Source organism: Gopherus flavomarginatus, chromosome 4 (genome assembly GCF_025201925.1).
Source record: "Gopherus flavomarginatus isolate rGopFla2 chromosome 4, rGopFla2.mat.asm, whole genome shotgun sequence".
In the NCBI taxonomy this organism is placed as follows: Eukaryota; Metazoa; Chordata; order Testudines; family Testudinidae; genus Gopherus; species Gopherus flavomarginatus.
In genome coordinates, this window is record NC_066620.1 from 134786836 (window position 1) to 134810696 (window position 23861).

The 23861-nt window shown below is 38.8% G+C and overlaps 1 protein-coding gene across 2 annotated transcripts in view; it reads right to left on the reverse strand.

Annotated features, from left to right (window-relative positions):
* SOBP (sine oculis binding protein homolog) overlaps positions 1 to 23861 on the reverse strand; it is a 143615-nt gene that overhangs the window by 43774 nt on the left and 75980 nt on the right. Inside the window, exon 5 of one of the 2 annotated variants that reach the window (XM_050951353.1) lies at positions 21139 to 21234. The exons of the other annotated variant lie outside the window; for it this stretch is intronic. Coding sequence (XP_050807310.1) covers positions 21139 to 21234 — 96 coding nt within the window. The remainder of the gene's footprint in view (positions 1 to 21138; positions 21235 to 23861) is intronic. 2 annotated transcript variants of the gene reach the window in all.

Consider the following 23861-nt stretch of genomic DNA (forward strand, 5'->3'; position numbering starts at 1 on the left):
CCACTGTTGCTTGCCTCGGGCACCCTCTGTGCCTGCAACACCCTTAAAGTGCTATTCTGCTTTGAAAAGTGATTCTGTAAGAATGGCATTAAGGTTACATATTTATTGTACACGTGATTTCCAGCTCAAATTAGCTCTATTTACCATATAAACAGATACACATACACATACAGGCACACTCTTCTAGTTGGCAGCCTTGCCAATTCAGTATGAAAGTCAACCTGAGTTCTTTCCTTCTCACATCCCATTACTACTACTAGAAATTCTGCTGGCCGAACTGTAGTCTCAGTTGCACCCATACAGCACCATTGTCTTCAAATCAAGCTCTCAGTTACATCTATGCAAGTATATTGAAGTCTAATGGGTTGCATAGGTATAATTGAGAACTTAATTTGGCTTGTGGAAGCCTTAGTACTGGTGATGACACATTAGGGGAGGCTGGGGGAGAGACCAGCTTGACTTTCAGATCACTGGCTGACTTTGCAGTTAGGGGAAGAAAAACATCTTTGATCTGAAGTAAAGTAAGTTTGTGTTGGAAACCACGGAAAAATGGTCAATAAGGAATCACGATGTCAATTTTAGAGTCACATTTCAGGATAGAGCAGCAATTAAAACTTCTTATAATTTTCCTATTATTATTACTAAAAGAAACAACACACAAATCAGAGGATAAACTTCAGCTCTAACAATGACAACTTTCCCATTTGCTCCATTGACCCATACAGCTCTAATTCAGAGTTCTGAGAATAGAAACTAAACATCTCCAAACACTAGAATGCAAACATTGCTGCACAAGGAGAGAGCATGCGGTCAGATTTCATTGGAATATGGGATTCTATGCCAGGCATAGAGATCAAGGACTGACTAATTCAAAGCACAGAAAGAACTAACACTTTAGATGTCAGCTGTTTCAAGAATTATAGGCCCTACTGTTTCTGGAGTCAAGGTAATAATCAGAATGGTGTATGTATTAGGCTCCTTGCAGAGACGGCCAAAAGTACAGCCTTCTACTCAGATTCAGTTTTAGGATTTTATTCCCTTTTTGGACAAAGCTAACAGTGCAAAGTATTCACATTTTAAGGATGAAAACCTATCTTAATAAAAAGAGTTGTATGCTTCAAAGTGGAAAATATATGGAAACTATATACACAGTAGAGAAAGGGAGACAGGATCCTGTGATTTTCTATTAGGGTATCCTTATGGCGGCTACATCCATTGACAGCTTCCTCAGTATGTTCTCCCCCCACCTCTTCACATTTTCACATAAATCCAGATTTGGGCATATTGCTTTGTTGTGGAGACATCTTCTGTGTGCTGGATGGCTTATGCAAATTAAGCAAATGTCCTAGAAATTAATCTTGAAATATCTTGGGATAAAGAGCTTATCACATGGTGCTAAAGTAGTATACAGCATTCTGTGATGGACTGTTTACAGTTTGGGAAAACAGAAGAACTTTCTAGATGTTCTCAAGCTGCATGATCTGATAGGATATTCCCCTGATACTGTATTTCTCAGACTTGAATGCAGAACTGACTGACTAGAATTTGGGGGGGAAAAAACAAAAAACTAGGGGATTCCTACCTAAAATCTAAGCAAAAGAACAATTCTGTGATAGGAAGAGAGGTGTGCCCTTTAGCTACTGTTACCCAAACATTCAGACCTCCATAGTTCAGTTTGCCAATTTAACCTTGCTGAAATTTTCTTGACATAGGTTTTATTTTCATTTGTATGTTTCCCCACTACCAAATAGATATTTATTGTATAAATTAAACATTTGTAGATACATACATGTATAATGTATACAAATATAGAAAAGGGCAGTCAAAGACTTACTGGTAGTTAAGTTTAGAAGAGTGTTGTCTATTTGAATGCCTACTTTGGGCACTAGAAAACCACTTTAAGAAAATTTGATAGTTTTGTGCAGTACTGTACAGTTCAGTTTATTCCCTATCACAACTCATATTTTCCTTGTATTTCTAACCAAAATTCCCAAATGTATTTTGAAAATAAATGTCATGTCAGTTGCTGTTTGCTAGTGACATTCTAGATTTCTGAAGCATTTATTTATGAAGGACTGATCTGCACTTCTGACTCAGGGAATGCTCCATTTGAAGTACACTAGGTAAAATTCAGTAAATAGGATGGTAAACCATGGTAAATATGTTTTTGTACATAACTGACATTTAGAATATAATAATTAAATCTAAATTAAATTTGTGCGTGGGCACCTTCATTTGAAGTATTACAATAATTAAATGACATTAGCACTCTGAAGTATGTATCTCAGAACAGCAAAGAGCTATTAGCATTATTTAGCAACAGTAACAGCCTTAAAGGTCAATTTTACCTCTTTCTTTTATTTCTTTGTTACTGTTCCAAAAGAGGGAGAGGGAAAGAGAGAAAAATAGAGATTAATTTTCCAACTGGAGTAACTGGACTGCCTCATTACCTATCTAAGTACTTCCAAGGCCCCAAAACCATTGTCTGTTAAGGGCTGCATGTAATGAGCAGCTAGAAGAAGCCATTTGCAGTGCACAAGTTTTACTGATCCTGTAAAACTCGGGAACTATGCTATAGATTCTGGCGTGCCATGTACTGGCACCTTATCTCATAACTATTTATGTAGACCACTCCTGTAACAGTATCAGAGCACACACACCAATAAATCTAATTCTCTGCTGCACTGCATCTTGTACAACCAACTTAATGTTACACAGCAAAGTGGACACAAGAAGAGTTAGCACCATGTGCTCAGCCAATTGGTGCAAAAGCCCTGTGCCAAAAGACTGCCACTCTGGTTAGGTATCATTTGATATACGTACTTGCAACCATGTAAATCACTACAAAAGGGGCAAAGCCAGAGAAAATCAAAGCATGAGGAATTTATTATCACAATACTCATTTGAGGTAGAGATGGTACTATTATCACCATTTTGCAGATGGAGAACTGAGGCACAGGGAGATTAAGTGATTTGCCTGGGTCTCACAGGGTGTCTACAGTAGGACTTGGACTTGAACTCAGACTCATTAATCCCAATCTAGTGCCTCAACCCACAAGCCCATCCTCCCTCTTCATTAGAAAGTTGGGTTATAGGTTCAGAGTCCCAGGCCATACAAAGCCTATCATTTTGGCCATATGCGTGGAATGACTTGTACATGGTGGCATGGAAGTCTGCTTCTTAAAATGGATCAAGACCGTCTTCAGCAGGAATTATACATTTTACCCAGAGCTTCTGTAACACCTAGCTAAAGCAATAAATAATAATAATGAATAATAATGAATGATAATTAATAAATAGCTAACAAGTGAAGGAGCAGAAGAGTCAAGGAAGCTTAAAAACAAAGAGAGAAAGGGCTGGAAGGCTCAGAGCATATGTAATGGCATCTACACATGGAGCTGGGAGAGAGGAGGAGGAGGAGTTAAACTGAAAGAAAGGAAGGGAGATAATTTGGGGGGGGGGGGTTGGGGGAGGACAAATACAGAACCAGAGGAGAGATGTAGGGAGTAAAGTAGTGGGGAGGAAAAGAACCCAAAATGACAAAGAACAAAAATAATGAAAAATGGAATATCAAACTCACAAAACTATAAATGCTGATTGATTGAGATGTCACAGGGAACATCCTCACCACCTACAGATCATTGGTATTTCAGATCAATAAATTTCAGTTTCTATGTGAATTTTGGATTCAGGAGACTGTCTTATGTACAGTCAAGAAAATAAAAAGAGAACAAAGAAAAAAAAACAGGCAAAGGAGAGGAAATGAACCAAATCCAGATGATACGCAGCAATTAGGTCCCTCAGGGTTGTCTCCCATCTTTATTCAGATCCATTTGTCACTTGTGGTAGGCATAACTTTAGTAGCAGCTATTTCAGTAATGTCTAAAACTTTCCTGCCCTCTTTTTCAGAGCCCTAGCATTCAGATTCGACCCCCTAGACATTCACAAGCAATTATTTTCTAATGATGCTAGAAGCAGGGCTTCCAGTCTACAACTTTAAAAGACCCCGTGTGCCAGTGCACTGCTGCTGACCTTTCTGAGACATATATATGAGAGACACTAGATATAATAGCTGGCCAAATTAATCCTTGGTGTATCTCCAGTGAAGTCTGTGGCATTACATCACGGATGATTTTGATTTGTAATCAGCAGCCCAAATTGCAGGAATTTTATCTTTTTACATGTACCGGTTCACACTAAATGCAATAGCTTGCTTGATACTCTCTTTACTTTGCCATTTAATATATTTTTATTTATGAGTATTTGAGTGTTATATTTCAGTGTGTATGCATTTAGCTGTGCCACTTGTTCCCTACTGGGGAAATAATGTTGCGTACTAGTTGTTATTTTTACCTGGGCAGAATACCTCTCCTATTTCCATTGTGCAGTAACAGCCTACCACACAGAATAAGATGAAAACATTTTGTGGCATTATAGGTAAACTAAATAGAAGGGAAATCCATCATCCTGCTTCAGTATTACCGCCAATCTGAAGGGATGAGGAATGAAGCTGATAGCTTCCACACTGCAAATAACCAAACAAACAGAAAGAGTTTGTTCGTTACAATTTGAAAAGCTGATGTGTTTAAATATGAATATGTTGCTTATAGCCAAATTTTAGTGACAGCAGCCCCATGACATCTATCACTGTTTGCACTTTTACTCTTGCTAAAAACAGACATATTGTCTCTGGATTCTTTCAGATTCCACATCTGTGGGAAGTTTTTCCCCCTCTTCCTCTATCCAGCCTTTGCAGTTCCCTCCTCCCTTCCCCCTGGGTGAATCACATTCAGGAAGATGCTAAACATGCAAGGCTTATACAATAACACAAAAGCCTGAAATTACTTCGCTGTCTGTATCAGAGGTCTATGTGTGTGTTTCTCTCCTTTGTGATTACAGTTGAGGTGGGACTGGGCACAGCTAAGAAATGCTTCCGTATTTTCATTAAAGAATGAAGTGGGCTATAAGGTAGCAGGCAGAAGCGAGACTGTGAAGCAATTTCCTTTGGACTAGGTCAAACAACTTGCTGCTGCTCTTCATCTGGAGAAAATAAGCAATGTTTCACAATGTATTGCTGGCATGCTTTAGAACTCAGGTTTTGGCAGGGAGGTGCAGGAGGAGCTCCTGGGTCTTTGCCATTTCTCGCTTCTGTTATATATAGAAGTACAGCCATACACAGATTTGATTGTTCTCAGAAAAAACATGTCTATCCCAAGCTTTAGTTGACCTGCCATTAAAAATTGTGTCTAACCATAACAAGCAGCAAATCCCACTCAGCAAACAGCAGCCAGTCAGGGAACAGATACTGCCAGTCCCAAACTCCTCAGCCCTCGAGTCCCCAAAGGAAACTCCACATCTAGGCTCTCCCCAAATGCCTTTTCATAAGTCTGAGCTGTGCAGCACTCCCTGAACATCAGCAAGTTCAGACTGCTTTGGATCTGCCCTCTTACATCCCACCCTACCCTGAGAACTCCACTGACTTGTGCATAAGCAAAGGTTTCCCCACATGGATCTCAGTGCAGGGTTGAGGCCCTGTATACCACACGAGCTCCATCTCAAGTGCATCCACTGATCCCAGCTGTGGCAGCATGACATGGACTGAGCAGTAGTCTGTCCAGCAAGTTCCAAGGTTTTGTAGGTCACAATCATCAGCTTAACTCCATCCAGACGCCATTAGGTAGCCAATGCAGATCATAGATTACTAGCCAATCAAGTCACACTGGGGAAACTTAATACAAACATTCCCACCAGTGTTAGAATTGTCCCTGCACCAGTCCTAGTACAGACAAAGCTTTCACAGCCAGATCCGTATTTTTCATTATGCTGATTAGATTTGCTTTCAGCAGGTTTAACTAAAATGGGAGTGGGGATGGCAAGGGAATGAGTCTGGCCTTGTCTACACTTCAACTCCCAACAGGGCTACCAATGATGGGTGAAAAGCACCAGTGGGAATATTTTTGTAAATTTCGGCAGCGTAGATCTAGCCTGGTGTCCATGCGCTCACAGTGAGACATTGCACTTAAGGTATGCAAGCTGCTGCAGTCTTCACTAGCTTCAGCCTCAGAATGGATTGAAATGTATTGCATTATCCCAGGTGAGAGATGACAAAAGCTAAAAAAAATAAAAAAAGAAAATGGAGATATACCTATCTCCTAGAACTGGAAGGGACCTTGAAAGGTCATTGAGTCCAGCCCCCTGCCTTTACTAGCAGGCCCAATTTTTGCCCCAGATCCCTAAGTGGCCCCTTCAAGGATTGAGCTCACAACCATGGTTTAGCAGACCAATGCTCAAACCACTGAGCTATCCCTCCCCACTATGCAAACTATAGTACCAAGGTTTGCATCTGAGAGGAAAGGTCTCAGCCTCCTGGTCAGGTGCAGACAGAAGGATGCCAGCTTAGTCACTGCTGGTATTAGATAATTTAAAAGCAGTTGGGAATCAAAATAACCCTCCCCTCCACCACTGCCAGATGAGACCTCTGGTCACAAATGATGTTTCAACATCCTCAGACAAGTAGGAGAATTCAACATTAGCCAGATCCTCCGGTTGCTTCTCTTAATCCACCACAATCATTTCAGTCTAATCCAGGTTGTCTCAGACAGCTTGATTTCTTCCATACCCCAGCCTTGCGGTAAGACACTCAGCCCTACCTTGAGGGCAAGAGGAGATGGAAATATAAAAGATGGGCTTTCAGGACTGCCAAAACACTTCAGCCATGTCTCCTCTCTCTTAATGGACTCACATGCATGTTGAACAAAAGAGGTGACAGCATACACCCCGATAGCACCAGATATGAGAGAACCCTTGTGAGAGGAAAGCATTTGCCCAACACAGCTTCTGGAATCTCTGAGAGAGGAAGAAATAAGATATGAGCACTATCAAACTGGCCACAGTTTCAAACCCCTTTACAACAAGTGTTCTTGCAGAAATGTGCATATACCTGTCATGCACAGAGAACCTCATGATGGCACTCATACAAATCAGAAAACTGCATGTGCAAGTCACCTGTTTGTATATGCAACTCTGAGCAATTCCATCTACAAGTAAATATGGATTTTTTCACATGCACTTGGTGCATTGAAATTAGAAAATAAATATGGCTCCTGAAATATCTGGTATAACATGATTTATATAAATATAATTCCATAGATTTATTGGCACATAATGAAACATAACTAATATAGGAAAAAATTAATGTTTGTAGCATCTCTCACTCCATATATCTTAGTGCTGGAGCAGCTGTAATCAGATACATCAGTGCAGTGTTCTAACTATAAATTGCTGTGTTACATAGAAAACTATTAGGGGCACATTCTCATTAACATTAAGTCCCTTTATACCATTCTGGTACACTGCATTAAGGCCTCTTTACACTGCCAAAAGGCCCTTTGTTTAATGTCTTTAACAAATTAGAAAACTGTTATTTCAATCCAAAAGATCAAGCAAGGGTCAGTAATTGAGCAAGCACCAAATGCTTGTTTACTTAGCAGTCCTGGACCCAGATTGTAAGAAAAGTGAAAATGTATTGGGTGTGTTAACCTCATGGTGAAACAAAAATGTCTTAAAAAATGAAGATTATTTTTCCCCTGGACTAAAGAAACATTAATTTGAGTGGCATGTACAGTGAGGTTATATGGGTACTGGGCACAGTTATTTTCCTGGCTGTCTACAAAAAGTATGTTTATTCTTCATAATAAAAAGTAATAATACAATAAAGTGTTTATTGCTCAATTAGGAATCTGACATGCAAAAGACTTATAACCTCTTCTAGAGAGTACAGTTAGAAATGATTTTTTTCAGCAGCATCAAATGCCTCCCAGACCCACTCCCCATCATATACTCAAAAACAATACAATTTAAAAGCCCACTGACAGGTTGCTTAGGACCCATATATAACTTGCTTTTCAAGTTGTATTTTACAGTAGGGAATGCAACATTTTTTCCACTTTAATTGATCTGTCAGGCAGAGATTTAAAAAACAAGCACAGAATTTAACTAAGGTCCTAAACATAAACAAAGCTGTGCATTGAGCAGGATTTGAGATTATAGCATGCATGCATAGCTTGGTCTATGTGTGGGATTTACATTAACTGCTTTGCTTGTTTTTGTTATAGGCATTGCTTGGACAGTCACATTATTTTTAAATTCATGAAAGTGGAACAAGGAATATGTTTTCTACTGAAATGCATCATAATAATTCATAATACATGCACCTCTCCCCAAACACTTAGGTTGCAGTATAGCATCATAAAAACAATTTAGAATACAATAAAAATTAAATGAGTCATCCTTAGTGCTTACTGTATATAGTATTTTTCTCCAAGGATCTCAAAGCAATTTACAAAATGATTGGACATTATCCATATTTTAAAGATGAGGAAATTGAAGAACAGAGCTTTAAAACCCAAATCAGCAGGGTACTTAGGCATATGCATAACTGTAAGCATGTGAATAGTCCCATTTTCTTCAATGGGTTTACATTGCATGGTTAAAGTTAGGAACATGCCAAAATATGTTGCATAATCATGACTTAAGTGACATGTTTGAGATCATACAGTGATTGAGTGGCAGAACTGGGAATAAAACCACAGGTTAAACCTGACCCTATTGAAGTCAATGGCAAAACTTCCACTGACTTCAGTGGGGCCAGGATTTCATCCCAGGACTCGACTCGCAGTACCACTTTCTATCCACTGAACAACACTGCTCCCTTCTGCAAAGATTTACCAAGTAAAACATGTCAAAGGAGTTGCCAGTGAGGAACAAGTTAATTTTTGGAATAAAAAGATTTCAAGTTGTTTTATAAATGGGAGGGAGGCAGGTACTAGGGATTGCTGGTATCTGTTTTATTCATTTGCTTATTTATATCTTAGCATTAAACAACAAACTTTAAATGACTCAGAACCATCAAGGTGTGTATGATGTAACCACATGTTCCCATCCTGATTACATCAGTATGAATGGAAAAAATTTAAACATGGCCCATTCCCATTTTTAAACCACTTGGGCCAAATTCTGCTCTCATTTACTCATGTGCATTCTTGCTGAAGTCCACTGGAATGGATGGTGTAACTGAGGGCAGCATTTGACCCTTTGAGTCCCATAGAAACGTCAACATTACGGTACAGCTAACATAGTGACAATTATGTGGTCCAAAGGACCCAGAAAACTGTGGGAATGGCCAGTATGTTGAAGATTTCACTCAAAAGTGTGTGTGTGTGTGCGCACTAGGTTGGCTCAAAGGAGTGTAGAGAATTCAGCATGGAAAGGACTCGGATTACTACAATGAATGAAAGAGACTCAATTTCCCAAGAAAGACTGCCTTGTTTATGCTGCATCATATATGCTGTTCCATGTTAATGTGCATGTACATCCATTTATGATCTAGCTATACTTTTCAAGATAGTTGTAGAACTGATCATTTATATATGGGAAAAGAGGGATTCTTTTTCCCTAAGAGAGATACACTGAGACATCAAAGTCAGACAGTGTAAGATAACATTTATAAAAATGTTGACAGATATCTTACTGTGCTGGACTCATGTAGCCATCAAAAGCTCACTTTCACAGAGCATTTTTGGACATCTTAGTTGGCTGAATCACCAATTTAGATTCTGTCAGACCTCATTATGTGACTTAAGAGCCTCTTCTTGGTGCCATTTGTTATGCATTAATAAGAAAGCATTAGTGAATGTGTCCTCTGGTACAACCAAAACCATTGTGCCATTACATAGTAAATTTTGTTCTTTCTAGCATTTAAAAAAAACCTCACAACAGCGACACAGCTTAGTTGCTATGCAAAGACATAAAGCCACTGCATAAGGATCAGTTCCAGGGTTTGGTTTGATTTGAACCAAGCCAAGCAAATTATGCCTGGATGTGATTTGACAAGGTTTTCCTGCTTGCTTGTTTCTCTCATCTGGAAAAAAAAAAAAAAGAGAGAGAGAAAGGCAAAGTAGAGTGTGTGCTCAATTTATACTGGCCTGATTCCCCCAGCATTTTGTGTGATTCAGATCTATATTTACTGCCTTTCAGTATCATAAATAGAGCAGTTTGAGACACAGTGCTGTTACAAGGCTCTGTATTAAAAGGCAGATTTATTATGAATGCTGGTAGGGACCTTTTTTTCTCTCATTGACTAGATATGACTCAAAAAGTTAATGGTAATTGCTCTCATCTTCATTTAGCAAAGAGAGGCGGGGAAGAGGGAGAGAAATGGGAGCAATTTGCAGAGCTGAGAACAGTTCATTACAGGTGTGTTATATTAGTATATTCATGAGTCCCCGGGGACAGGCATGCTGAGATATCCAATAACTTTCTTAATGTGTAATTACATGTCATTGAGCTATAATTGATTAATTGAAAAGAGAATGTAGGCAGATGCTAGGCCAAGGCTTCTGCTGATCATTAAATGAATATGTCCTTGCTTCTTTTTAATAAGTTAAGTGAACTACTCAAAAGCAATTAAGTCAACTGAAATTCATTAAATTTTAAGTAATTATTGGCATTAACTTGTATAATAAAATAAAATAAAGGTCTTATGGAGTTTTTTTTTTTTCTAATAGTTCAGTATATCACAATTTGAAAAGAAAAAAGTAAGAAATTCCTGTATGGAAAGGGGTCAACAGTGAAATATACACTCCCTGCAGGAACTTTTTGGTACTCCTTAAAATATACAGGTACTTATTAGTACAACTAATCTACTAAACTGGGATCTCATGCCTGGAAATTCAGTCTACCATTGAGAGAGTACCAACAGTGCCTGGGGTTGCAGGTTAGCTGTTCTTCCTGTAGGCTTCCAAAGATCCCTCTAGTTGCATTTAAAGATACCCATATTTTTCTGCTTTCTTTTAATTACTACCTAGTCCAACAACAAAAAGTGTAGATATCCATGGGTCAACCTCATAATCATTATGGGCCATATCCTAAGTCCATTTTTACAAAAATGCTTACTGGATTCAATAGGACTTCCGTATACAGGGTGTTACCTCAAACCTATCTTTACAGGGCTTTCTGACTGATATATCCTTTACATGAGAGAGCCAGGGTAAAATTTTCAAAAGTGTCTAAGTGACATAGGAGCTTAATTCCTGCTTTTAGAAGAATTTGGGTGCTTAGGAGTCTAAATCCAAATTACTTTCAATGCATTTAGATTCCTAAGGGCTTAAACTCCCCTGTGTACTTCAATACCTTTGAAGGCATGGGCCTTAAGTGCCTAGGTCTCTCTTGAAAATGGAATTAGGATACTAAATCATCTAGGGCCTTATTCTGCAAGACCTTACACACCTGCTTAATGTAACTACTAAAGTAATCCAGGCCTTAAGACAACATGAAAATATTATTGAAATATTACCCCCAATCTCTTCATAATGAAAATACTGATGGCTATTATCTCATCATTTTATTTTGGATACAGTAAAGCGTATAATAATTTTAACATGTAGTAGTTACCATTGAAAACAGGCTTAATTTCACTAACCTTGGTTATGACTAGGGCAGGTTCAAAAATGAAAAATTAGCTTAATGAAACAATGTCCAATTTCAAAATTGAAGGGTTCAAAACACTCAATTTTTCATATGAATGTATTTGCCTATTTTATTTTTATCAAAATATTATTGAAATGGTGGTCAGAATTTTTGCTAACAAAGAAAAGGATTTTCAATAAACACAAGATTTTGATAACTACTTCACTAACATTTCTGATAACTTTTCAATAAACTAAATTTAAAAAATAAAAAAGTCATCCTTTTGTTGAAATTTTACATTTTTAAAAAGCTATTTTTCAATTAAAATGCCTTTTTTTTTAATTTCAACCAACTTTAGTTATAACTCTAGTAAAAAGATCTAAAAGGTAAAGAGTGAAGATAGGACTAGACAAACACAATGAAGCATATGGGTGAGGATTTGATGTATGTATCCTGAAGTTATTTGAGTATTTTAGAAGTTACTCAGAAACAGATGGTTGCTGTTCATTTATAATAAGATTTTTTACTGCTTCTGCTGGGGAGATTGCTGACAGAATTAGGGCTTGTATTGATTTTGAATTTTTTTGAATTTTTTAAATAAACTTTGCTCTTGATTTTTAAAAACTTAGTGATGCTCAATGATAAAAACTTGGTAATATTCCTTCTATCCACAAAACAGCTTATGCTCAGAAAGTAGCATCTCTCAAACACAAGCAAGAGAGCATGCACCTCCTAAAATAGCATCCATGTCTACACAAAATGCTAATCTGGAAGAATTCTGTTGTGATCTGGGAGCCACTTACAGTATTTACAGGGGAGGATGTTGCAAAAGAGGGGCAGTGTATTGCCCAGAGCTGAGTGGGTTTTATGTGTCCTAGCACCTACAGTGGCAGTTGTCATCCTCTAAAATTTACCACAGTCACCTCTCATACTTCTAGTCCCTCCTGTTCATTTTTTTTCCAACCTTTCTCCTTTTTCCTTTCACTGCTGATTTTGTGTTCCTTAATTTGGCTCACCGGACTAAATGTGTGGCTTATGTCAGACTGCTAAGAGTACCAGTTTGCTTCTTGCTGGAATGTATATCGCTAACTGTGGCATCTCTTTGTTTCTTACTTGTTTGGATCTGTTTTGTATTATATGTTACCGGAAACTCACAAAACAATATTACCCTCCAAAAGGGAAGAACTGGAAAAACCCTCCAATCCTATCCCCTCTGCTATCATAGTTCACCGACAGATAGCTCAGTTCCTCAAAAAGCAAAAATGGGACATGGGGAGAATACTCTTGTTCTGAAAAGCTCTGCAGAGGCTGAAATCTCTTCTAAAGCAATGTCAAATCACTAATCAGCAGCAGCCCTATCAAGAGCTACAGGAAAAAGTTCTTGGCAAAGACACTTATCCTCATTATTGTTCTCACATAGATAATCACATTCTGAGCGCTTACCTCAGAATAGAGAGGGAAAATCTCTCATTCTTTTAATGCTGAAAATCAGAGCTACTCTCTAACCCACAGCATAAAAAGACATGGGCTTTTGGATCTCATTTCCACTAAAGTTACTGTATTTGACTCTCTAAATAAATTTGTTATCCCTTCAGAACAGATTGTATTTTCTATAACTTTCACTGATGGTCTCTAAGGCGTATTACGGTGTTCTTCAAATTAAATAGTGTTCTAAAAACCATTTTTTTTTTTGGTTTTGCTAAAGTGTTTAAATTATCTGTAAGCTCACGTATAGCAGTTTTTGGTCACAAAAAGCAAAGAAAAGATACATATATCAGTCTTTCTCTACTCTTTATGGTACAGTTCCTCTCTTCCTGTCACACCCCACAGCCTGGTCCAACGCCCATTTAAAGTTAACGAAAAGAATCTCATTGATTTCATTGGGCTTAGAATAGAAGCTTAGAGCTCTAAACTTGGTGTGGATAATTCAAAAAATAGAGCAAATTTTAATAGCTACCAGACATAAGGAAGGTAAATATTATTCCCATTTTACAGATTGGGAAACAGAGGCATTGAAGGATTTAGTGACTTGCTGAAGGTCATACAGAAAGTCTGTTGTAGACCCAGGAAGAGACTCCAACCCTCCCAAGTCCATACTAGTGCTACAACAAAAGGACCATTCTTCCATTTCGCTATATAGTAGAAAATAATATAATAATAATAATAATAATAATAAAGGCCAGTGCCACCTGTGACAGTGGACATTTTTGTTCTAAAATTATCGGCTGTTCTAGTTGAGAGAGGTGTAAAGACAAACATATAGTATATAATTTCCTGATGACAGCATATCTAATGGTGATTGGCAGGTTGGGGTTCTTGATGATGTTGTTCTTGTTCTTTATTTGGCTATACTATTAACATTGTTAGCTTTCTGTTGTACTGTACCTGCTGAGTTAATGATCATATTTTGTGTCTACCTGCATGTCTATCTAAGAAGTATACTGTTGGTCAGGGAGCCAGCAGATTGGCCACTTAGTGTTTCTATCTATACCCATTTAATATGGTTATGGCTGTCAGCATTACAATTTCACTCTGTGTTGGAACTTTACCTAGAAGGAGTGTGTAGTCTCTTCTTCTAAATGTATGCGCTTAACTCTGGTGGACTTGAAGGGTCATTAAGTGTGTGCAATGTGAACAGAATATATCCCACAAATTCAGCCTGGCAGCAATACTTTTTTTTAAAAAGTAATTTAAAATCATTTTGCCTATTTTTTCAGACTTGAAAAGAAACAGAATGCAAGTTTTGTGGGTTTTGAGATTTTTTTTAAAACATGCTCCTATGACTCAAGAACAATTTAGCGTTCGAAAATGAAATGTTGCAGGCTGTTAGTCTATAATATGACCTAAGCCGTTTTGTTATTTTAATCACAAAAAGGGTTAAAATTCACATGGCCAAGATTACTGAGGTTTTAAGAACAGCAACATCACATCTCTGTGGTAATTACTTTTCCCTGAGATTTTTGTTACAGAGCCATAACATGCATGCTGACAACTCTGCATAGCCTGATCCAAAGCCTACTGCAGTCAATGGGACACGCTTTCCATTGACTTCAGTGGGTTTTGGGGTTGGGTCTCTTTGCCCTAGCTAATCACAGCATATACTATGCTATTTTGCAGCTATTGAAAGATATGAATTGAATCAGTAGTTCTCAGGAAAGGTGTGTTAACCCATTAGTGGATAGCAGGGGACTTGAAGAAATCTACTAATATCTGCGGAAAAACAACTGCAAGTTGGAGAATTAGAAAAGCACTGTACGCTGGCAATTATAAAAGCTTTGGGCAAGATTGTGCCTGATCCCTGCACAGATGTACCATCCCACCCACCCCCCTCCCACCTCTGGGCACCTGAGAAGGAGCCTGAAACAATAAGACTCTGTGATCTGTCAGCAAACAGTCCTGCTGCTCTTGGCTAGGATAGTACTTCCCCAACGCCCCAGGGGACAGGAAAAGAGTGGGACTAGGGAACAGTGCAGAGAGGGCGGGGAAGCCGCTGCAGTCTTTTCAAGGATGGTGCATCAACCCGGAGCTCTGGGAGGCACTTTGTCTGCCTGAGGCACAAGGACTCCTGTGGCTTCCACTGGGGCAGTGGAAATCCATGCAGACCCCAACATGAGGCTGTGCTTTAGTGGCATGATAGAACACCTCAACCACAAAAGCTGCAAGAAGTATAGTTAACTAAGATCACACAGTTCTATTCAAGCTCCCTGATAGCAGGCACTGTGTATAACTGTTCCTTCCTGGGCAGAAATTGGAAGCTACTCTACCTCTCCCTCTGCTAGCTGTAAAAGTGAGAAGGAAAACCAAAGTGCTGGAAAGAGAAGTGGGAAAAGAGAGCAAAATAGACAAAGAAGGGAAAAGAGATGGGCACAAACTAAGAAAAAAAAGAGAAGCAGGAGACAAAAATCTCTCTTCCCCAAGCTAAATATTCCCCCATAATTGTTGCACTGAATATAATGTAGGATACAAGATATATAAGTGCACTAACAAAATTTGCCTTTTGTTTATGCTGAAGTGACTATTGGGGCAGATTGGGTTTGGGGTTTTTTTGGCACCAGGACATGGGAATTTGTTCTGATAAACTTAAAAATGCAAAGCAAAACGAAAAGCCACCAAGAACATCTCTTATAAGATAGACAATGAGTCAAATACCTGTAACTGTCAGTCAGGTTAAATGTAAGTTTGATTGTCAATAATTTTGGTACTAATGAGGCCTCAAGAGTTTTTTAGAAAAACATGTTGTTGTTCTTTGTTTTGGTCAAAAACTCTGTTACATAAAAAATGTCTTAAGAGTGTAATATTAAGGATGTGATATAAACTAGCTATGGAAGGACATCCAAAGTTAAATTTGACTTCATCTTTAACTACTGCTGCAATGTCTAGGTGTCACATGAATGCCACATTTTCTGATCTTGTATAAAATCAGAGTTGCAATATCAATGCACAATGCCACAAATTAAGGCAGACCATCAATCATAACTTTGGCTTTTGTTAGTCTTTGTCATAACCCTAACTGTCTTTCATTCTAGAGTGAATTTTTTCATGTCTCATACTTAAATCTATTTTTATGTGTAGGGTTTTTTTTTATGTTTCCCTTTCCCCTTTTGCTAAAGATTAATGATATATGTGTGATCACTGATTTGCATGTGCAGAGTTTTGTGTAACAACTGATGGCAGGGTATGGTTTATTTTGTATTTAAATAAGGACTTTTGCCCAGGTAGCCTATCTTTTAACTAATTGTGTAGTAAAGTCATGAGGCAGAATTTATCATACCACAGCAATATAGTGCTATTCCAGTTACAATCCATGGTGGTGTATTTTTTATATAATTCCGTAGGTGCACATGGTGCTTACTTTGTCCCCCTAAAAAGTGATCTGGGAAAGCAGTCCAGCAATTCATTTCCTTAGCCCACCAAAATTATCATTTGCTTAGAAAGCAACATACTAATCCTAAAACTACACTGAATACTGTGGGTAGCAAGAGAGAACAAGAACAAACTGTTGTTTTTTATTTTCTATTTTTGTGGAAGGGGCATCCTGGTAGGGGCTCTCCCTTGCTCTGACTAACCTGGGTATGAGCCTAGGACAGGGGTGAGCAAACTTTTTGACCCAAGAGACACATCTGGGTATGGAAATTGTATGGCGGGCCATGCATGCTCATGAAATTGGGGGTTGCAGTGTGGGAGCGCTCCAGCTTGGGATGCGGGCTCTGGCGTATGGCTGGGAATGAGGGGCTGGGGATGCAGGAGGGTCTCCGACTGGGACTGAGGTGTTCAGAGGATGGATGGGGCATCAGGGCTGGGACAAGTGCACCAGAGGGGACCCAGGGGCCAGGATCTGGCTGGTACTTACCTCAAGTGGCTCCCAGAAACAGCAGCATGTCCCCCCTCTGGCTTCTATGCAGCGGTGCAGTCAGGCGGCTCTTCACACTGCCCTGTCTGCAGGCACCACCCCTGCAGCTCCCATTGGCTGCAGTTCCTGGCCAATGGGAGTTGCGGGGGTAGTGCTTGGGGAAGGGGCAGGATGCAGAGCCCCTTGGCTTCCACTGTGCCTAGGAGCCAGAGTGGGGACATGCCGCTGCTTCCGGGAGTCGTGCAGAGTGGGGCTGGAGCACCGGAGCGGGGAAAGCCTCTGATGCGGCTTCTCAGTGAGAGCTCAAGGGCCTGATTAAAATGTCTGGAAGGCCGTATGTGGCCCCTGGGCTGTAGTCTGCCCACCCCGACTTAGGAGGACTTGTATTTTCTCTTGGCAATGATTCAGGAATTTGGGCTGCTTAGAGGAGGAACTGTAGGCTTTTCACAAGTCCTTTCATTCTAGTACATCATTTTTCACTCTTTAATCCCATCTCTTTCTCAATACCCAGCACTAGCTGAATTGCATTGCTACATGACAATCAGCTTCCAGGGGACTATACTCTGCCCTTTCCTCCTGGAAACAAAGAGATGTGCCTGTATAAAAGCTACCAGCTGCTGAGAAATTTAAGTCCCGATGCAAGGAACCTTGGCAGTGGATTGTGCTACCAGCCAAGCCACCATGCTGGCTTTATTCTTTTAAAAACTATTTGCATTATGTAATTCCAAGATTTTATCATGTATTGCTAACCTGAGGAAAATTTAATTTTCAAAATGACTAAAAGTTCACAAGGAAAATTCTGTATCCTCATTGAGTTTAATATCTGAATTTTTTGCATTGTGTTCTGCATTAACTGTGATGGCACATAGCATATTTTGGATTTAAAGTGGGAAATCAATACCATGAAGTAATCCTATAACTGCACGATGGATTTTTATGCCAACCAAATCTTTAATTGTCACGGCTTTCTTAATAAACAGAGCTGCCATATGCACTCAGAGCTTTAATTTTTGTTAAATGATAATGCAGTCTTCCTTCTACTTCCTGTCTAGCTGTTTTGGGTTTGTTTTTTTTAAATAGCTGAGTTGTATCTAACTAGCCCAAATATTTCTCTCTTAAGCAATGAAGAAATAAGCAAAGACAAAACCATGCAATTTGCAATAGCATAGGTTATTATTATACTTCCAAATCTATCCAAGTATTTAGGGGTTAAGTCTTTCAACGAGTGTCTGTGACCCAGGATATTAACATTCTAACCATGTACTCTCGTTCTTGTGGAGCGCACTAGCATACAGAACCCATCAGTGCTTGATCCCCTAGATCCATCCTGGCAGCACCCTCGGAGCAGAAGCATTTCCCAAACAGTAGGGACTGTACGTGCTGCAACAAACCATACTGGAAGATGGCAGATGAACCCTAAAGCTAAGAAAGCACTTTTGAGCCTGAGCTTCCAATTCCATCTGACAGGCTATTATAAAACTTACTCTAAACGGCACTAAGAAAACTCCAAGGATTTCTTGATTCTCAAAAGAATAAACAAGTTTCAATTTCTCTTTTATTTAAAGTCTTAACTCTTCATTGTTTTACAAAAAGCAAGAAACCAACATCTGCCTCTCACTGTTAATGACTGGTTACGCTTTTTCCATTGGGAAACAATCTTCCTGTCATTTTGTTTTTGTTTTTTCCTTTTACTTTCTTTCTATTTTTTTTCCTCTTGTCCAGCAGAAAATTGCCCACAATGATACAGAAATATTGACAAGCACTTCAGACAGAGACAGTACCCTCCCTTAACTTTCAATATATTTGTTTTCAACTGCATTTTAACACAACATAGACTCAATGGAAATATATAAATAAAATGACCACCTGACTATAAAACATTTAGCATCCTATCCAAGTCATAGTATCCACCATCTCCAAAGGCTAGTATCAACATATTTTCAAAGAGAGGTACTGTCTAAGTATATCTTAATGATAGCAGAAGTGCATATTCATAATTTTTGTCCTCTTTCTTTCAGTGCAGATTGACTCCAGGCAGCATCTCTGCCAATTCTTTTTTTCCAATAGCATCGGAAAAGTAAAACTATGACAAATTACTTTTATTACTTCCTTAAAAAAGAACTGAAACCTGTCCAAAAAACACACTGAGGACAAAATACTAGGTTGGATGACTCAGAGCTTTAGGTGAGTACAGCAAGACTTACGTCATAGTACAATATTTTAAACATAGATTGATGGGGGAAATGTAACTACATTAAAACAATGCTTGGAGTGGGCATTAATTGCTCCATTCATCTATTTTAAAAGAAAAGCAAAGTTACATTTGGATTAATAACTGAATTATTTCATGGATCAGACAGCATTAGTGTATTGTGTCAGACTCTATCCAGCATTCCTGATACATTCAAAACTCCTGATGACTTCAGTTGGAGTTTTGCACATGCTGGGAATGCACAGTATCAGGCCTGAGGAGACTAGCACTCTTGTAATTGGTTGTGGTCATTAAGGAATGAAACTCTTTTTATTTAGTAAATATATATATTAGGGGAATAATTATAAATTTGGCTCAATTTTCCTACTCTTTGGCCACTTAGGTCTTAACCTTTCTCCAATTGATCAACAGGAACTTTACAATTGATTTCAGTGGGAGCAAGATCAGTTCTTGAGGCCCAGATTCATGCCCAGTGTAACACCTTTTAGTTCAAGTGGCGTTCCATTATGGATGAGTCTTACCCTTCTGGGTAATACAAGTGGCACAAAGCAGCTGGAAAACATCTTAACCAGCTAGTGGAGATTTCCTTAGTAAAGGGTATCCTTGGGTGACACATTGCTACCACTGTGGCTCTAAGACAGTCCCTGTCCTGTACCTGTTGTAGGGGGCATTCCCAGGGACTAGGGGCATGGCAAGTGTGTCTCTGTGTTTGGGCTGTTCACAGTTATTGGAATGACCCCTTGGATGGCTTTCACTGCTTTAGTTTATGCCGGATACTAAACGGATCCTAGGCTGATCCTAAGATTAGGAAGCAAACAAAGGTGATAGAAAGCCACCTTTGTTCCCCATTTCCCCTCTCCTGTGCCAAGCACAGCTCAGCTGGACTGCAGAACCCAGCCTTTTGTTTTTAAACCACTGATATGAGAGTGAGATCCCAGGGACCAATTTCTGCACTTAGTTACATGAGTGTAACTGACTATCTTACTTGGGGGTTACACATCTGGAACTGAGAGCATTCTCCAGTCCTACTTCTTCCGTAGAGGGGATTTGCTGAGGCAGAGGAGTTGCAGCCAGTGTTCCCCCCCCAGCCCCTTTTTTTTTTTAATATACTTATAATTAGAAAAAAGTCTGTAAGTTGCTTCAAAATAAAACTGAGTGTTCTCATTTTCCCCAAATATTTCCACTTAGCCAAATGAGGTATTTACTTACTGGTGCTGGGAAGAAAAGGAAATGTAGGGAAAAGGTCTATAAACTCATCAAAAGCTCCATTTTCAATGGCAATGTGTAAATCTCTTTTTAAATAAATGACAATTCATTCTCTGTTTACTTTAGGTAAAGAGAAAAAATCATTGTGAAGCACTCATTTTCACAAGCTAATCAAGAATATTAGGCCCAACAGATTCATTTAATAGAAATATAATAGGCATTCCTGCTTGTTTTTAATCTTGCCTAGCTGCAAATGCTAAAATGAACAGCAAATTAACCCTGCCTTGGAACAGAGATCCTTTCACAGCTGATATCATCTCTCTTACGGCTTGTAAACATTCTAGGCTCCTTGTCAGTACTTCGCTGGCTTTCACTCCTTCCCCACAAAAGAGAAGAGGGGGAAAGCGCCTGACTACATTTCACTAAAAAATAGAGGAATAGTTGAATTCTAAAGGGAGTACTGCGTGTCAGCTCTGCTGTGTTTCCTAGCAGAACAAAATATTACAATAGTGTCTGAGAACCATGTAGAGCTAAGATCGGGGCGGGAGGCGGGGAGGCGTCTTTTACAGTTTGTGAGGCCAGTGGCGGGGGGGTGTTGGTTTTGTTTTGTTTTTTTCCTTGTGCTTTACTAGCCATTTCCTTCATGGCTCCTTATGAACTACTGTACAAGACAAGATAGTAAGACAAGGCCATTCAAGTTCTATAATCAGATATAAAAGATTTGCAAACAATTTGAGATGTTAAAATTGTTCAATGATATCAGAACTAGCATTAGAACTCTAAACAGGAAAAAAAAGCTGTAATATTTCATAACGTATGTAATCATGAACAAAAGCCTTTCAAAAAACTATTTTCACTGTGCTAAAGTAACAATCTAGACTTGTTGTAAGTATGTTATTCTTACAAGTAGTTCGCAGTTATTCTTGAAGGCAAGCCTTGGAGTTTCCTTAGCATAGTGCTGCTGGGGAAAATTTTCAGCATGTCCATCTTCATCTCTAGCCTGAAGGGAAATATAATGGCCTATTTAGGGACTTACAAATAATGGAAGAAAAAAATAGCTAAAAGCATAACAGCTCAGATCATTAAAACAAACGGGAATCTCAAAATACAACATTATTAAGAAATTTGTTTAAATACGCAGTACACCTTTTAGATATGAGAACTTGGGATGCTGATTGTTACATAGTTTAGGCTGAACATGCAAATTCACTGTGGTGTAATAATTAAAACAACAAGAGACAAACCCAAAATGAAATATTTGAGCTGGAAACTGTGAGCACTTAAGGGTTTCAATTTACTTCATTGCATTTTTCAGGATTACATTACATGCGTACTTGTTTAAACTTTTTTTTTTTTAACATGCTTAAGCAATTCCTAGATAACGTACCTCTGTTTTCATTTTAACAGCAAGGCCATTACAAATAGCTTTTCATACTCATAATTTACATGTAATGCTAATAGAGATAAGTGGATTCTCCCTTCATTTTTAAGCAAAGCTCCGAAAAGAGCAATTATCTAACAAGAACAATGATTCTTCAATCAAATATGGTAAAATATTTAATTAAGAAGATGCATTAAAAGTTACTGGCTATTTTGATCTACACTGTCAATTAAGAAAGCTGAAGTTTAAATGGAGACATTAACAGAGCCTATTAGCAATAATGCTTGCATATAGTATTTTCCTTCTAATCTACAACATTTTCCGGTTTAAAGTTAAAGCAAAAGGGAGTAGTAGGTGAAAGGAGGCGTGTCAGCAACACACTCATTACACCGTTCATTTGGGTGACACTTGCACTCTGTTCCACTTTCATCTCATCTAATTCCTGACTGTTCACTCTTTCTCAGCCTCCTAAAATTCACAGCTGAGCTGTCTCCTTCACATATGGCTTGCATATAATTATGCATATTCCATTTTACACTGCATTAAAATGATGAGCTTCTGGCTCCATGCCAGTTTATTTAAATAGGCCCCCAGTGAACTGGGGGGAAAAAAAAGAGGAACACAGGAAAGCCATACAGTAAGTAGCAGGTAGCTCGGTCTTCTGTCTCTTTAGATAAAACGTATGTCTGCTGCAAAAGGAACAGCTGAGAACTACCTGTTGTGATGTATGGATTGGGGAAGGGAGGAAAAGAGAGAAAAACAATGAACACACATCTATGAAGCTATGACAGCACTTACATATTGTTCTTCCTTAATGTAGTGTGAGCTGTCCATTTTCATGTGTCACATTCAGAGCTCTGATAAATTTTTCTTTTTAGTGTTGGCATTTATGAAAGATATTTGCATCTTGTACAGACGCTCCCCGGGTTACACAAGACCCGAGTTAGGCAAATCCGCACTTACGGAAAAAGCTCCGTTAAGTTCCGTAAGCTTTTTTTTTTTTTTTTGGCGTAATTGTTGGGTATGCGTTCCCGACTTACACAAAATTTGACTTATGCAAGGCGTTCCGGAACAGAACGCTTGCGTAAGTTGGGAGGAGTCTGTACATTCTATAACTGGTTACTTGTCTTCAAATAAGCTCCTGTCCCTCTTTGTGGAGGTGGAAGGTGTTTGGGGTGTGAAAGCGGAATGATAGGGTTAACAATACTGAAGTTTTTAAAAAGTATCTATAAGTATCTATACCTGATCCAAAGCCCACTGACTCCAATAGTTTCTGAATCAGGCCCCTAACCGTAACTGTGGTGTGGATACTAGCAGACCTCACTTCCCAGGGAAGTTATCAATTTAAAATTCATTCATCTGTCTGAAAATGTTTTACAAATAATATCTAAGATAACTATGGCATAACTGTCATTTGTATTACAAGATGAAGGGTAAAATAACTAGGTTTGTTTACTTTGTATATTTCACTGCACTTTTGTCTAATCTATTGATCAGTTTCCCCTTTTGTCTGTGAAGATCTCTCACACACCAGCTAAGGAGAAAGATTTTTTTTAAAAACAAAAATGTGATTGTAAAAGCACAAAAACTTGACAGGGGACTCAATCAGGTGAAATACCTGAAATTACTTTTAACTCTTTTTTTTTAACTGACTAGATTTCTGTTCACTATGTCTCTTTTATACCTGCATTTTAAGAATGAACTCTCCCACACACCCCAAAAATTTATCCATCCTGCCGTGTGGAACACTAAACATGTCCAGGTTAGACTGTGTTGTGTACCCTGCCTTTTCACTTTCTGAACCCATGCGTTGTCCTTCCCTCTCCTTCTCCCTCCCCAGGGGAAGTAGGATTTAACTAAGGGCCTCTAGCGGGCCTTGTGCTCATACCATTCTTCCAAATAACCTCAAGTGCAGCTGGGAGACAAATATCTATACAAATGCCCCTCTCAGAGTAGAATTTGAGCTTGTCAGCTTTGTGTCCCAAAACAGCAGTATTGGGCTACTGACTAAGTCACTAGCTTTCCACCCGCTCTGTCAAAAAATAAAACTTATGATACCCAAATGAGAGAGAGAGAGAGAAAGTGAAAGAGAGAGAGAGAGATCTGTAGGTACAAGGCAGGTACCATGTAAGGCTCTGAGATGCTATCTGGATTCCACTGAATACAAGTTACACTGTATCTAAAGATACTGCTTTTAACAGCCTGTACATGACAGCGTGCACATTCTAGCTTGTCAGTGACTGTCT